A 12,336-nucleotide genomic window follows, 5' to 3' on the forward strand; every position below is an offset into this window, starting at 1 on the left:
TTTTTTGATCTGGCAGAACTGGCTTTTAGTTTCCGTCAGAAATGCAGAGTGGAGGATCTGGTGTGTTGGCGGTCTTCTATCCACACACCCTTCCAAATGGTTGAATCTAGAGGTCATTCACACTTCCTATTCCAGTGCTATATATGCCATCGCAACACATCTGCTCATGCTGGTACCTAATGTTATATCAAACTATAGCTGGACTACTAAATATATTAAGGGATGTTCGGATGTTTACAAGTCATATGCTCTCAACCTCAGGGGATGGCAATGGCAAACCTCCTCTGAACAAGTCTTGCTTAGAAAAACCCATGATAGGTTTGCCTTAAGGCTGCCATAAGTCAGAAACAATTTGAAGCCACACAAGAACAACAACAGTTCCTGTGGGTAAGTTACTAACTTGAATCCAGATGTTGGACTCCAGTTCCCAGCAGCCCTAGCCAGCAAAGCCAATGAAGAAAAATTCTGGGAGGCACAACCCAACAATAACTGGAGGGCTGTATGATTCCCACTCATGCACTAAAAAGCTGAAACTTCCCACAGAAAAAGCTAGATGGTTGGTAAGCAAGTGAACTTTAAGTACAAGTCAGTTTGTGCACAGTCCTGTTTCCAGCTTGAGTGGGAATCATACAGCCCTCCAGTTATTGTTGGGTTGTGCCTCCCAGAATTTTTCTTCATTGGCTTTGCTGGCTAGGGCTGCTGGGAACTGGAGTCCAACATCTGGATTCAAGTTAGTAACTTACCCACAGGAACTGTTGTTGTTCTTGTGTGGCTTCAAATTGTTTCTGACTTATGGCAGCCTTAAGGCAAACCTATCATGGGTTTTTCTAAGCAAGACTTGTTCAGAGGAGGTTTGCCATTGCCATCCCCTGAGGTTGAGAGCATATGACTTGTAAACATCCGAACATCCCTTAATATATTTAGTAGTCCAGCTATAGTTTGATATAACATTAGGCACCAGCATGAGCAGATGTGTTGCGATGGCATATATAGCACTGGAATAGGAAGTGTGAATGACCTCTAGACTCAACCATTTGGAAGGGTGTGTGGATAGAAGACCGCCAACACACCAGATCCTCCACTCTGCATTTCTGACGGAAACTAAAAGCCAGTTCTGCCAGATCAAAAAAGATGGGAATCCCCTTTTCATCTCTTATATATTCCTAAACGCTCCTTCTGGCCCTCTTATTCCTGGTACTCCAGATGTTGTCTAGGTGTTGTAAAGTCCATGAAGCATCATCAATCAGTATCAACCCTTCTCATCTCCCAAGTATCAAAACAAACTTTCCACTTCGGAAACCTTCTCAGGTTCCATTGAGGGAGAATCAAGCTTTTGGTTTACCATGGAACCTCTATGGTTTGGGGTAAGCTTAAAAATATAAATAGCATCCCAAAACTTAGCCTTTTTGTTTCAGTCTCTCCCCCCACCTTATTTTATTATTTTATTATATATATATATATATATATGTGTGTGTGTGTGTGTGTGTGTGTGTGTGTGTATGTATGTATATATATATTTTGCAAGGTGACTTTTGCCCTCATGGTTTAAGCCACTCTTGCTTTCCATGGACTATATCAGGGGTAGGCAACCTTTTTGAGCCGGGGGCCGGGTTGCTGTCCCTCAGACAACTGGGGGGCCGAAGCCAAAAAATAAATAATTAAATTTTTAATAAATAAATAAATAAATAAATAAATAAATAAACAGGGACAAATGTGGTACAGAATTTTCAAATAGAGGACACTTTTTTTAAAATGGAGGACACGAGAAAAAATTTGCTGATTTTTTAAAAAATGTTAATATAAATGCATGCTTCTGAGGCCTCTATAGACAATTGCCCGCCGCTTGCCCCCCCTTGCCCGCCTCCTCCTGATAGGCCAAAGGCCCCATGCCCTCATGCGAGAGGCCAAAGGCTCCGGCGGCAATCGGCGGCAGGACTGGGCTGGGGCCAGTCCCAAGGCCTTGCCGGACCGCATCCGGCCCGCGGGCCGTAGGTTGCCTACCCCTGCTCTAAGGTGCCCCACTATCTAATACCTCTTACTCTCAGAAAGTTCTTCATCATCTCTTTTCCTGTAGCTGGAATCCTGTGTATTCTCTGGAGCAGCAGAAAACAAGCTTGCTATATCCTCAATATGGCATCCTTTCAAATATTTAAACATGGCTACCATGTCTCTTAACCTTCTCTTCTCCAGGTTAAACATACCCAGCCTCCTAAAACACTCTTCATAGGGCATAGTTTCCAGACCTTTTACCATTTTGGCCATCCAAGTCATTTATAAAGATGCTGAATCACACAATGCCATAGGATGTTGCCGTGGTGGTTGAAGTGGAATATAGCACTACAATTGTGTAGTGTGAACACATCCCTGATCCTTGCTTGTCCTCAACTGAGAGATAATCTGTAGATCACTGGTAGCCTACATCTCCATTCATGAAAGAGTGACAACCACTGTATTTCTGAATAAAGAAGCAAGGTAAATTCTGAATGTGACCTAAGGCCAAAACTGACAACCATTAAACAAAACCACAAAAACAGGAATTTCCTTCTCTTTAACAACGCATGTCCTTTGTTATGTAGAATAAAGAAGTTGATCAAGTGGTTCTGTAAATATGAAACAATATGAAGGGTAAAGGGATGAGAAGGTTTTCTTGTCAGAAAGAAGCAACAGATCACTTTAGCAGAGACTGTCAGCAAACTCCAAGTTTGTTTGTTTCTCACTTGTGTTGCACCACAAGAATTACAGGCTGCCCATTAACTTGTCTTATGTAGTAAGTTAACTGAAGAAATAAAGGTACAGACACTGTCTCAAGGGCCAGGATGAAGCAACCTCATTATCTCATTTTAATCCAATTTCAGGCCATGTGTGGTGTTGAAAGAGATGGTTCTCCTTGACCCCTTCCCCCAACTTCTGAGCTCATCTATACAGTTTTACTGGCTCTGCTCTGTGAGTGAGGTGCTGGAGTCATGATAAAACAGAAGTCTTGTTCCTATCTGCATGATTGGATTCAGAAAAAGATAAGGAGGGTGTTACTTCTTAATCTTTATGATATCTGAGCTGTGGGGACTGCAGAGAACTACCTATGCTCTTTATCACCTAAAACACTAGGTGAGATCATCAAGGGACTTGTGAGATGGGGACTTCAGGATCTGTACTATTGGTATGCTGATACTCAGGTCTATTTTTCTATATCATCTAATTCAAATCTGTAGGTAATGACTCAATACTTCAGTATGCAAAGGGATCCTGTAGCACCTTTGAGACTAACTGAAAGAAATAAGCTGGTAGCATGAGCTTTCCTTAAGCCTACTTCCTCGGATGCATGGACTCAGTACAGTTAGCCCTCCACATTTGTGTCTTTGACTTTTGCTGCTTTGATTATTTGAGGATTTGATTAATATGATTTCTTTAAGAATCACTAGGCCCCCAAGTGCAACTCTGCTGACCACAGAGTTGTGGAGGACCTGGGGATTCCTAGAGAGGTGTCCTCTCAGGTTAAAAACACAGTATTTTTACTTGCAGTTTTCCCACTTTCACAGGGGTCTTTTACCCATAACCACAGTGAATGTGTAGGGACCACTGTACTTGGAATAGATGATGGTCTACATTAAGGCCAAAAAACTGAGGTTGAAGGCAGAGTCCCTGTGGATAGCTGGTTCTCATGCCTAGGAATGGGGTTTCAGTTTGTTTCTAAACAGGACTATACCTCCCCTGAAAGAACAGCTGTATAACCTGTGAGTACTCCTTGATCCATTCTTATCACTTGCTGGCCAACAGCCCTTCCTGGATAGCATAGTCCAGGAAGATACTCCAGGAAACCCCATCACCACCCGCTCCATATGTGTGTTGTGTACCAACTTACACCAACCCTAAGGTGAACATATCATGGAGTTTTCTTGGCAAGATTTGTTTAGAGGAGGTTTGCCATTGCCTTCCCCTGAGGATGAGAGCATGTGACTTGCCCAAGGTCACCCCAATGGGTTTTATGGCCAAGCAAGAATCGAACCCTGGTCTCCAGAGTTGTAGTCCAATGCTCAAACCACTATGCCATGCTCTCACCAGATAGGGTTACTATAATGTAAAAGCATACCACAGTTAACAAAACCTCTGTGAAGTCTTTTTACACCCACTCAGCCTGCTTTTTAACTCCTCATCCCCAGGAATTTTTTTAGCAGTAACAACATTTGGAGGAGAGAGTGGAAAGGAGAAACACAGCTTTTGGGTGTCGATCTCCTGTAAACAATGTGATAAAACATGATCTGGGAAAGAAGGGTAGCCAATCCTACTGTAGCTGTATGTGTCCACCTGAAACAGGTAAGGCAAACAACAGCTAACTCAGAATCCCTTACTGAGTATGTGTGAACAGCAAAACAGAGAGAAAAACAGAGAGTAGAAAAGCCTAGCTCACCAGCTATTCCCAGTATATTTTTAAAAAAGAACAGATCTGTAAGTTTGGCCGCCAAAATGGAAGTCATAAGAAAACTAAAGGAGAAAAAAATCATCCCTGGATGCATTTTTGGAAAAAGCTTTCACATGATCTCTAGAAGATTCAAAATGATTTTATTTCATTTGAAGTTCTTTATTTTTTATTACTTAAAAAGGAAACAAGCATAAATAACAGAGATATTACATCATCTTATATAAAATTCATTATATATACATCACTGTGTATAATTAATTGAATCTTCTGTTCGTCAAAATGATTTTATTTACTTATGCAAGGATTACCTCACCTAGTTGTTTTATCTTACATGTGGATATTATCTTATCTCACACATGCATATTTGAATAAGCAGCTTCTTGAAAAATGTTGAATGGCTGGCTCCTGAGGGCCAGAATGGTGTAGTGCTTTGAGTGTTAGACTACAACACTGAAAGACCAGGGTTCAAATCCTACCTCAGCCATGGAAACCCACTGGGTGACCTTGGGGAATTCACACTCTCTCAGCCTCAGAGGATGGCAATGACAAATGCCTTCTGAATAAATGTGCCAGGAAAACCCTATGATAGGTTTACCTTAGGGTTGCCATAAATTGGAATTGGCTTAAAGGCACACAACAACAGAAAACTATGCCTGTTCTTTCCACATTTTTTCTGCCCCTGGACCAAATTTTATGTAGAACGAATGCTCAGGAACACACCTCTTTCATTAAATTAAGAATGTGAGGCTACTCCTAAAGACATCCTACACATTACAATTAGTACACAATATGACAGTACAGGTGACAGACATTCCTGTGAAGCACCCTGCTTGTGGGAGGCGCTCTACGCATGGAGCTATAGCTGATGCAAACATCATATTGTCTGGAATATAGTGCATTTGGAAGGCTTCACAAAAGAGTCTGGAGTAACAAACACTTGAGGCGAAGCACAAAAATCAGTGTGTATAGAGTCATTGTACTGTCCATTCTCCTCTATGGGTCTGAAACATGGGTCACCTATTGCCAACACCTTCGACTCCTTGAACGCTTTCATCAGCGCTGTTTACGGACAATTCTAAATATACACTGGACTGATTATGTGACAAATGTTGCTGTCCTTGAGCAAGCAGGGATCACCAGCATTGAGGCCATGCTACTGATGACACAGCTGCGCTGGGCAGGACACATTTCTAGGATGAAGGACCAGCGCTTCCCAAAAATAGTATTCTACGGTGAACTTGCCACGGGTCAGCGGAAGAGGGGCGCCCCAAAGAAGAGATACAAGGACTCCCTGAAACAACATCTCAGGCTTGGCCAAATTGATCACCAACAATGGTCTGCCCTGGCCCCGCATCGGGAGGCATGGAGACGCACTATCTACGATGCTGCAGCCTTTTTCAAAAACTCATGCTGAACAAGTCTTGAAGAGAAACGGCAACGCAGAAAGAACCACAACTTGGAAACATCACCCAAAGAGACATTCTGCTGTACTTTCTGCAACCGGACTTGTTTATCTCAGATTGGCCTTTTTAGTCATCAACACGCTTGTAGAAAGCACAGGATGAGTCCTTCCTGAATCTTCGTTCGTGAAGCAAAGCCAGAAAGAGAGATTGTCTGGAATCAGCTCCAAATCTGTTTTTCCAGGCATTTTCAAATGGTTTAGGACACATTTAGTAGTGTGGCTACCAATTTTATGCATCTTTTCGCCTCTTTTGGAGTTTAATGTGCTTTCAGTAGGTTTTAACATTTATTTTAAACTGCTCTGTTACTACAAGATAAATAGCCTTGTAGAAATATTTTCAGTAAATAAAATTCGGCACAATTGAATTTGTCTATTTCTGTTGACACCTTATTGTTTAAAGATATAGAAAAGCAGGTGCTGGTATACATCTTTTCAATAAAATACCCTATTATTGTCTGCCAATAAATATATTATAGCCAAGTTTTACCTATTCACATTTTCACATCTGCACTGCAGAATTAATGCAATTTGACACTGCTTTCACTGTCAGGGCTCAATGCAACAGAATTGTGGGATTTGTAGTTTTGTGATTTATTTACGCTTCTCTATCAGGAGCTCTGGTGCCCCAACAAACTACAAGTCCCATCCCAAGATTCCATAGGATGGAGCCATGACAGTTAAAATGGTGCCAAAGTGCATTAATTCTACAGTGTGCCAGTAGCCATAGCTAACAATAGATTATTTAGTAAATTATACCCCATCCTTTTTTTCTCAGAGTTCAATGTGGAGCAAATTGTTCTCTCTTATGAGCTATATTATGCTTCGGCTGATACCCCAATTGCGCCCCTGTCTGGACCGAAAGGACCTTGAAACTGTAGTACATGCATTGGTAACCTCTCGTTTAGATTTCTGTAATGCGCTCTACATGGGGCTACCTTTGTACCAAGTTCGGAAGCTTCAGTTAGTTCAAAATGCTGCAGCCAGATTGATCACGGGGACACCTAGATCGGACCATATTACACCGGTATTAAAATCTTTACACTGGCTGCCAATTAGCTTCCGAGCCCAATACAAAGTGTTGGTTATCACCTTTAAAGCCCTAAATGGCTTGGGCCCGAGTTACTTGAGGGAACGCCTCTCCCTACACAATCCGCCCCGCACTCTCAGAACAACTGGGAAGCTCCTACTTGAACATCCCCAAGTGAGATTAATAGCCACTCACCAAAGAGCGTTTACAACTATGGCCCCAACGCTTTGGAATAATCTCCCAGAAGAGATTAGACTCACTTCCACTCTAGACGCCTTTAAAAAGGCGCTGAAAACCCATCTCTTCCAGAAAGCATACCCCTCTGACCCTTTAGAAGGGAAATCACCCCAAATATATATCTACCTCAGGACGTTTTTTAAATTGTATTTGTAAATCGTGTGTTTTTTAGATATGTTATTTTATGAGCTGATTTTAAATTATTGTAATTAAGATGTATCATTGATTTGATACTGGCTGATCCGTGGGGAGAGGCGGGAAAATATAAATAAAATTTTTATTATTTATTTATTTATTAGCTGGCCCCAGGGATGTAGCCAGGATTTTAGGAAGGCTGGGGTCCAGACTAAGTGCCACCATTACATTGGGGCTTGGGTGCGGCGGCGCAGCAGCACACACCATTCGTTTTCTAATGGAAGGGGGGGTCCAGACCCCAAGAAACCCCCCCCTTGTCTACGTCCCTGCTGGCCCCACGTCACCCAGGGAACTTCAAGGCGAACTGGGGTTTTAAATGTGGTTTACCCACTCCTAATCTGACAGTCTTAATCACAACACCACAGTGGCACTCCCCAAATGTTAGGGAACAGTTGTGAAACAACCAAGAAAAAAACAGATATGGTTTGAGTGTTGCATCCTGGGTGTAGTTTGTTGGCTGTCAGAGTAAAAGATTGCAAAATTTTAGGCTAAAGGAGCAAGATGTAAAATATCTCAAGAGCTTTTCCCACATAGGAAATTACGATTTAGGTTTTAAAGACCATCTGCCTAGAGAAGTTGTTGTTACTGTGTGTGTTAAAGCAATTCTAAGGTGAACCTATAATGGAGTTTTCTTGGCAAGACGTGTTTAGAAGGGGGTTGCATTGCCTTCCTCTGAGGCTGAGTGTGACTTCCCCAGTCACACAGTGGCTTTCCATGGTTAGAATTATAGAGTTGGAAAAGACCACAAGGGCCATCCAGTCCAACTCCCTGCCATGCAGGAAATCTCAATCAAAGCATCCCCACTGACAGTTGGTCATCCAGCCTCTGTTTAAAGACCTCCAAGGAATGAGACTCCACTACACTCCGAGGGAATGTGTCCCACTGTCAAACAGTCCTTACTGTCAGGAAGCTCCTCCTAATGTTCAGGTGGAATCTCTTTTCCTGTATCTTGAATCCATTGTTCCATGTCTATTCTCTGGAGCAGCAGAAAACAAGCTTGCTCCATCTTCAATATGACACCCCTTCAAATATTTAAACAGGGCTATCATATCACCTCTTAACTTTCTTTTCTCCAGGCTCAGTGAAGCTGAACAGGATTTGAACCCTGGTCTCCTAGAAACTTAAGTCTGACACTCAAATTACTACCACACTTTTGCCCCAAGAGAGGTACTGACCTAAAAAGCCATTTCCACAGAGATCAAAGCAGTTTTACCCGTTTTGCCTTCTCAGGCACAAAAGTGTAAGGCTCTTGTAGAAGTTTTAGGACTGGCATCTACCTTACTCAGACACATGCACAGGATGAACATAAAATTAACATTGTAAAACAGCAGAAAACAACTTCATTAAGTCTGAGGGCCAACATTCTGCCCCCAAAATTCAGCAGGAGCTACACAGATTCCCAAAAATTGTGTGTGGGGGGGGGGGGGGGGGAATCAAAGGAAACTTCAATGTGTTATCTCCCAAAGTGAAAATTACTTTTTAAAATGTTAAACAGTACTGGAGATTCTGCCACTTACTTAAAAGGTGAATTGCCATTCCTGGAAGCTTCCAGAAGAAGCACTTTACTCAACTTTGAGGTTAGGAAAAGGGGGGTTGGGGGGAGACTGGGGGGGTTGTTGGACCCTCGAAGTCCGTACCTTGCCCACCCCTGTCCTAAAGTGGGTCCACTGGTAGCCATTTGGATGTTACACAACTGTTACAAGGACTTCTGAATACATTTTGTCCCAAAGATGGTTTTCTACCAGGCTGCTCTTTAAAGCCACCAGTAGAGAGCCAGGCTGCATCTGCATTGCAGAAATAATCCAGGTTGACCCCATTTTAAATATGTACAGAGATCTTGTAGCACCTTTGAAACTGTAACTGAAAGAAAGAAGTTGGCAGCATGAGCTTTCCTAGACTAAAGTCTGCTTCTTCAGGTGGATTTGCATTCCTCAGATGCACTCCACCAAATGCATCTGAGGAAGTAGACTGAAGTCTAGGAAAGCTCATGCTGCCAACTTATTTTTTTCTGTTAGTCGCAAAGGTGCTACAAGATCTCTCAATATACTGCTTCTACAGACTAACACAGCTGTATCTTTGAATTCTTCCATTTTAAGTGCTGTGGCTTCATCCTACGCAGTCCTGGGGTTTGTAGTTTTGTGAGACATTGAGCCTTTTCTGTCAGAGAGTTCCAGCACAACAGGATTCCATAGCACTGAGCCATGGCAGTTGAAGTGAGGGCAACCTGGATTATTTCTGCAATGTGGAATTGTGGTTTGAGCACTGCACTGTAGATCAGAGTTTTAATTCCTGCTCAGCCATGGAGCCCATTGAGTGACCTTGGGCAAGTCACAATCTCTCAGCCTCAGAAGATGGCAAGGACAAACTCTCTGGGAAGAAACTTGCCAAGAGATACCCATGACAGAGTCACTGAGCTGGAGAATACTTTAAGGCACCTTTACCAAGATGAAGAGGGCAACTTTCGGGGGGGGGGGGGCAACCAGCCTCCTCCTTTGGTTGCAGCAACCTAACGAGAACTTGCACCCACAATGTGGAAACAATCCAGTTCGACACACTTCAACTGCCAGGAATTCTGGGATCGCAGAACCCTAGAGTTGGAAGAGACTGCAAGGGCCACCCAGCTCAGCCCCATTCTGCCATGCAGGAACTCTCAATCAAAGCATCCCCATTGACAGATGGCCATCCAGCCTCTGTTTAAATAATGATTAGATATTTGAATTAAATGTTTTATGTCATATTGAGAAGGGAGCGAGCTTGTTTTCTGCTGCTCCAGAGACTAGGACCCGGAGCAATGGATGCAAGCTCCAGGAAGAGAGATGTTTGAAAGTGGAACACACTTCCTCAGAGTGTAGTGGAGTCTCCTTCCTTGGAGGTCTTCAAACGGAGGCTGGATGGCCATCTGTCAGGGATGCTTTGATTAAGAGTTCCTGCATGGCAGAATGGGGCTGGACTGGATGGCCCTTGCGGTCTCTTCCAACTCTACGATTCTATGAAAGACCTCCAAAGGAGGAGACTCCGCCAGTCTTCAAGGCTAAGTGTCCCACTGCTGAGCATCCCTTACTGTCAGGAATGGAATCTCTTTCCCTGTAGCATCCATTGCTCTGGGTCCTGTTCTCTGGAGCAGCAGAAAACAAGCTTGCTCCCTCCTCAATACGACGTCCCTTCAAAAACGTTAACCATACTGGAGAAATAACCCGGTTTGGCAGCGCTTTAACTCTTTGTCTGGCTCTTTGCTATGGAATTCTGGGAGTTGGAGTTTGTTGTGGGGCCCAGAGCGGAAGCAAAGAGCCAAAGAGTTAAAGCGCTGCCAAACCGGGTTATTCCTCCAATGTAGATGCGACCTAGGCTAGTCTTGGAGCTGGGAAGAAACCCATGAAGATGGCGCCGTGGCTGTTGAGTCCCTCCTCCACTCACTCACCATGTCGTAGACGTTGAGGACCACCACCTGGGCCGCCATCCTCCGGGGAGTGCTGGGCTTAGGCTCTGGCGGGAGGGACCCCGGGGGGAGGAGGACGACGACGCCCCTCGCCAGGCCTCTCGCTCGAGGGAGCCATGGAGCCCAGCTCGCCCTGGAGACGCCTCCTCAGGCTGAAAAGGCCTCCCCTGAGCAGGAGCCGACCGCCTTCCTTCCTTCCCTCCTCCTTCCCTCCCTTCCTTGACTACGACAGGATTCCAAGCGCCATCCCACTCCATACACACTTTCCCTGGCGAACGTCCTGAGGCGGTGGACTACAGCCCCCGTCATGCACCGCGCGCGGCGGCCATTTTGTCACTCAGTGGCAGCGGCAGCAGCAGGCCCCTCGCCCTCTAGAAAGCAACAGCAACATAGCAGCCTCCATGTATATCATAATAATAAATTAATATAATATAATAATATTATTATTATTATATATAATAATATAATATTATAATAAATTAATACAATAATAATAATTTAATATAATAATAAATTGTTAATAATAAATATAATAATAATACTTATATTTATACCCCGCTTTTTCTGTAAGAAAACAACCAATTAAAACATCCCCACACAATATCACATCAACATTAACAACATCATTACATTTTTTTTTAATTGAATTTTTTAAATTTCTAATTAGTAATAAATTATATACCGCTTCATACCACTCTCAGCAGCGATATCTCCCTGGGAAACAACTACTAACTACTAGGTGGAGGGAGCTTGTGGAAAAGCACTCCCTCAGCGACACTCAGTGTGAGCAGCGTTACCCTTCCGCTCCCCCCTTCTTTGCTCTTCATTGTAATAATAATAATAATAACAGCAAAGGGGAAAAAATGGAATGCATAGATATAGGATGGGGGATACCTGGCTTAGCAAGACTACATGCAAAAGGGATCTAGGAGTCCTAGCAGACCACAAGTTAAACATGGGTCAACAGTATGACGCTGCAGCTAAAAAGGCCAATGCAATTCTAGGCTGCATCAATAGAAGTATAGTGTCTAGATCAGTGGTTCTCAACCTTCTTAATGCCATGACCCTTTAATACATTTCCTCTTGTTGTAGTGACCCCCCCAAAAAAAGAAATTATTTTTGTTGCTACTTCATAATATGTATTTTCCAATGGTCTTAGACGAACCCCTGTAAAAGGGTCATTGAACCCCCAAAGGGGTCACGACCCACAGGTTGACAGCCGCTGGTCTAGATCAAGGGACATAATAGTGCCACTCTATTCTGCCTTGGTCAGGCCCCACCTGGAATACTGTATCTGGTTCTGGGCACCACAATTCAAAAAGGACATTGAGAAACTGGAGCATGTCCAAAAGAGTTCAACTAAAATGGTGAAGGGCCTGGAAACCATGCCTTATGAGGAGCGACTTAGGGAGCTGGGGATGTTTAGCCTGGAGAAGAGAAGATTAAGAGGTGATATGATAGCCCTCTAAGTAGTTGAAGGGGTGTCACATTGAGAAGGGAGTAAGCTTATTTTTTGCTGCTCCATATAATAGGACCTGGAACAATGGATGCAAGCTGCAGGA

The 12,336-nt window shown here is 43.4% G+C and overlaps 1 protein-coding gene across 1 annotated transcript in view; it reads right to left on the reverse strand.

Annotated features, from left to right (window-relative positions):
• The window catches only part of DESI2 (desumoylating isopeptidase 2), a 32,656-nt gene extending 21,606 nt beyond the window's left edge, over window positions 1-11,050 (reverse strand). The window contains exon 1 of the mRNA XM_089529803.1: window positions 10,757-11,050. Within this exon, the coding sequence (XP_089385929.1) occupies window positions 10,757-10,795 (39 nt within the window). The 5' untranslated portion in view covers window positions 10,796-11,050. The remainder of the gene's footprint in view (window positions 1-10,756) is intronic.
• Window positions 11,051-12,336: the final 1,286 nt, after the last annotated feature.

This window comes from Sceloporus occidentalis, unplaced genomic scaffold (genome assembly GCF_023333645.1).
Source record: "Sceloporus occidentalis isolate IW3139 unplaced genomic scaffold, rSceOcc1.0.p SCAF_6, whole genome shotgun sequence".
NCBI lineage: Eukaryota > Metazoa > Chordata > Lepidosauria > Squamata > Phrynosomatidae > Sceloporus > Sceloporus occidentalis.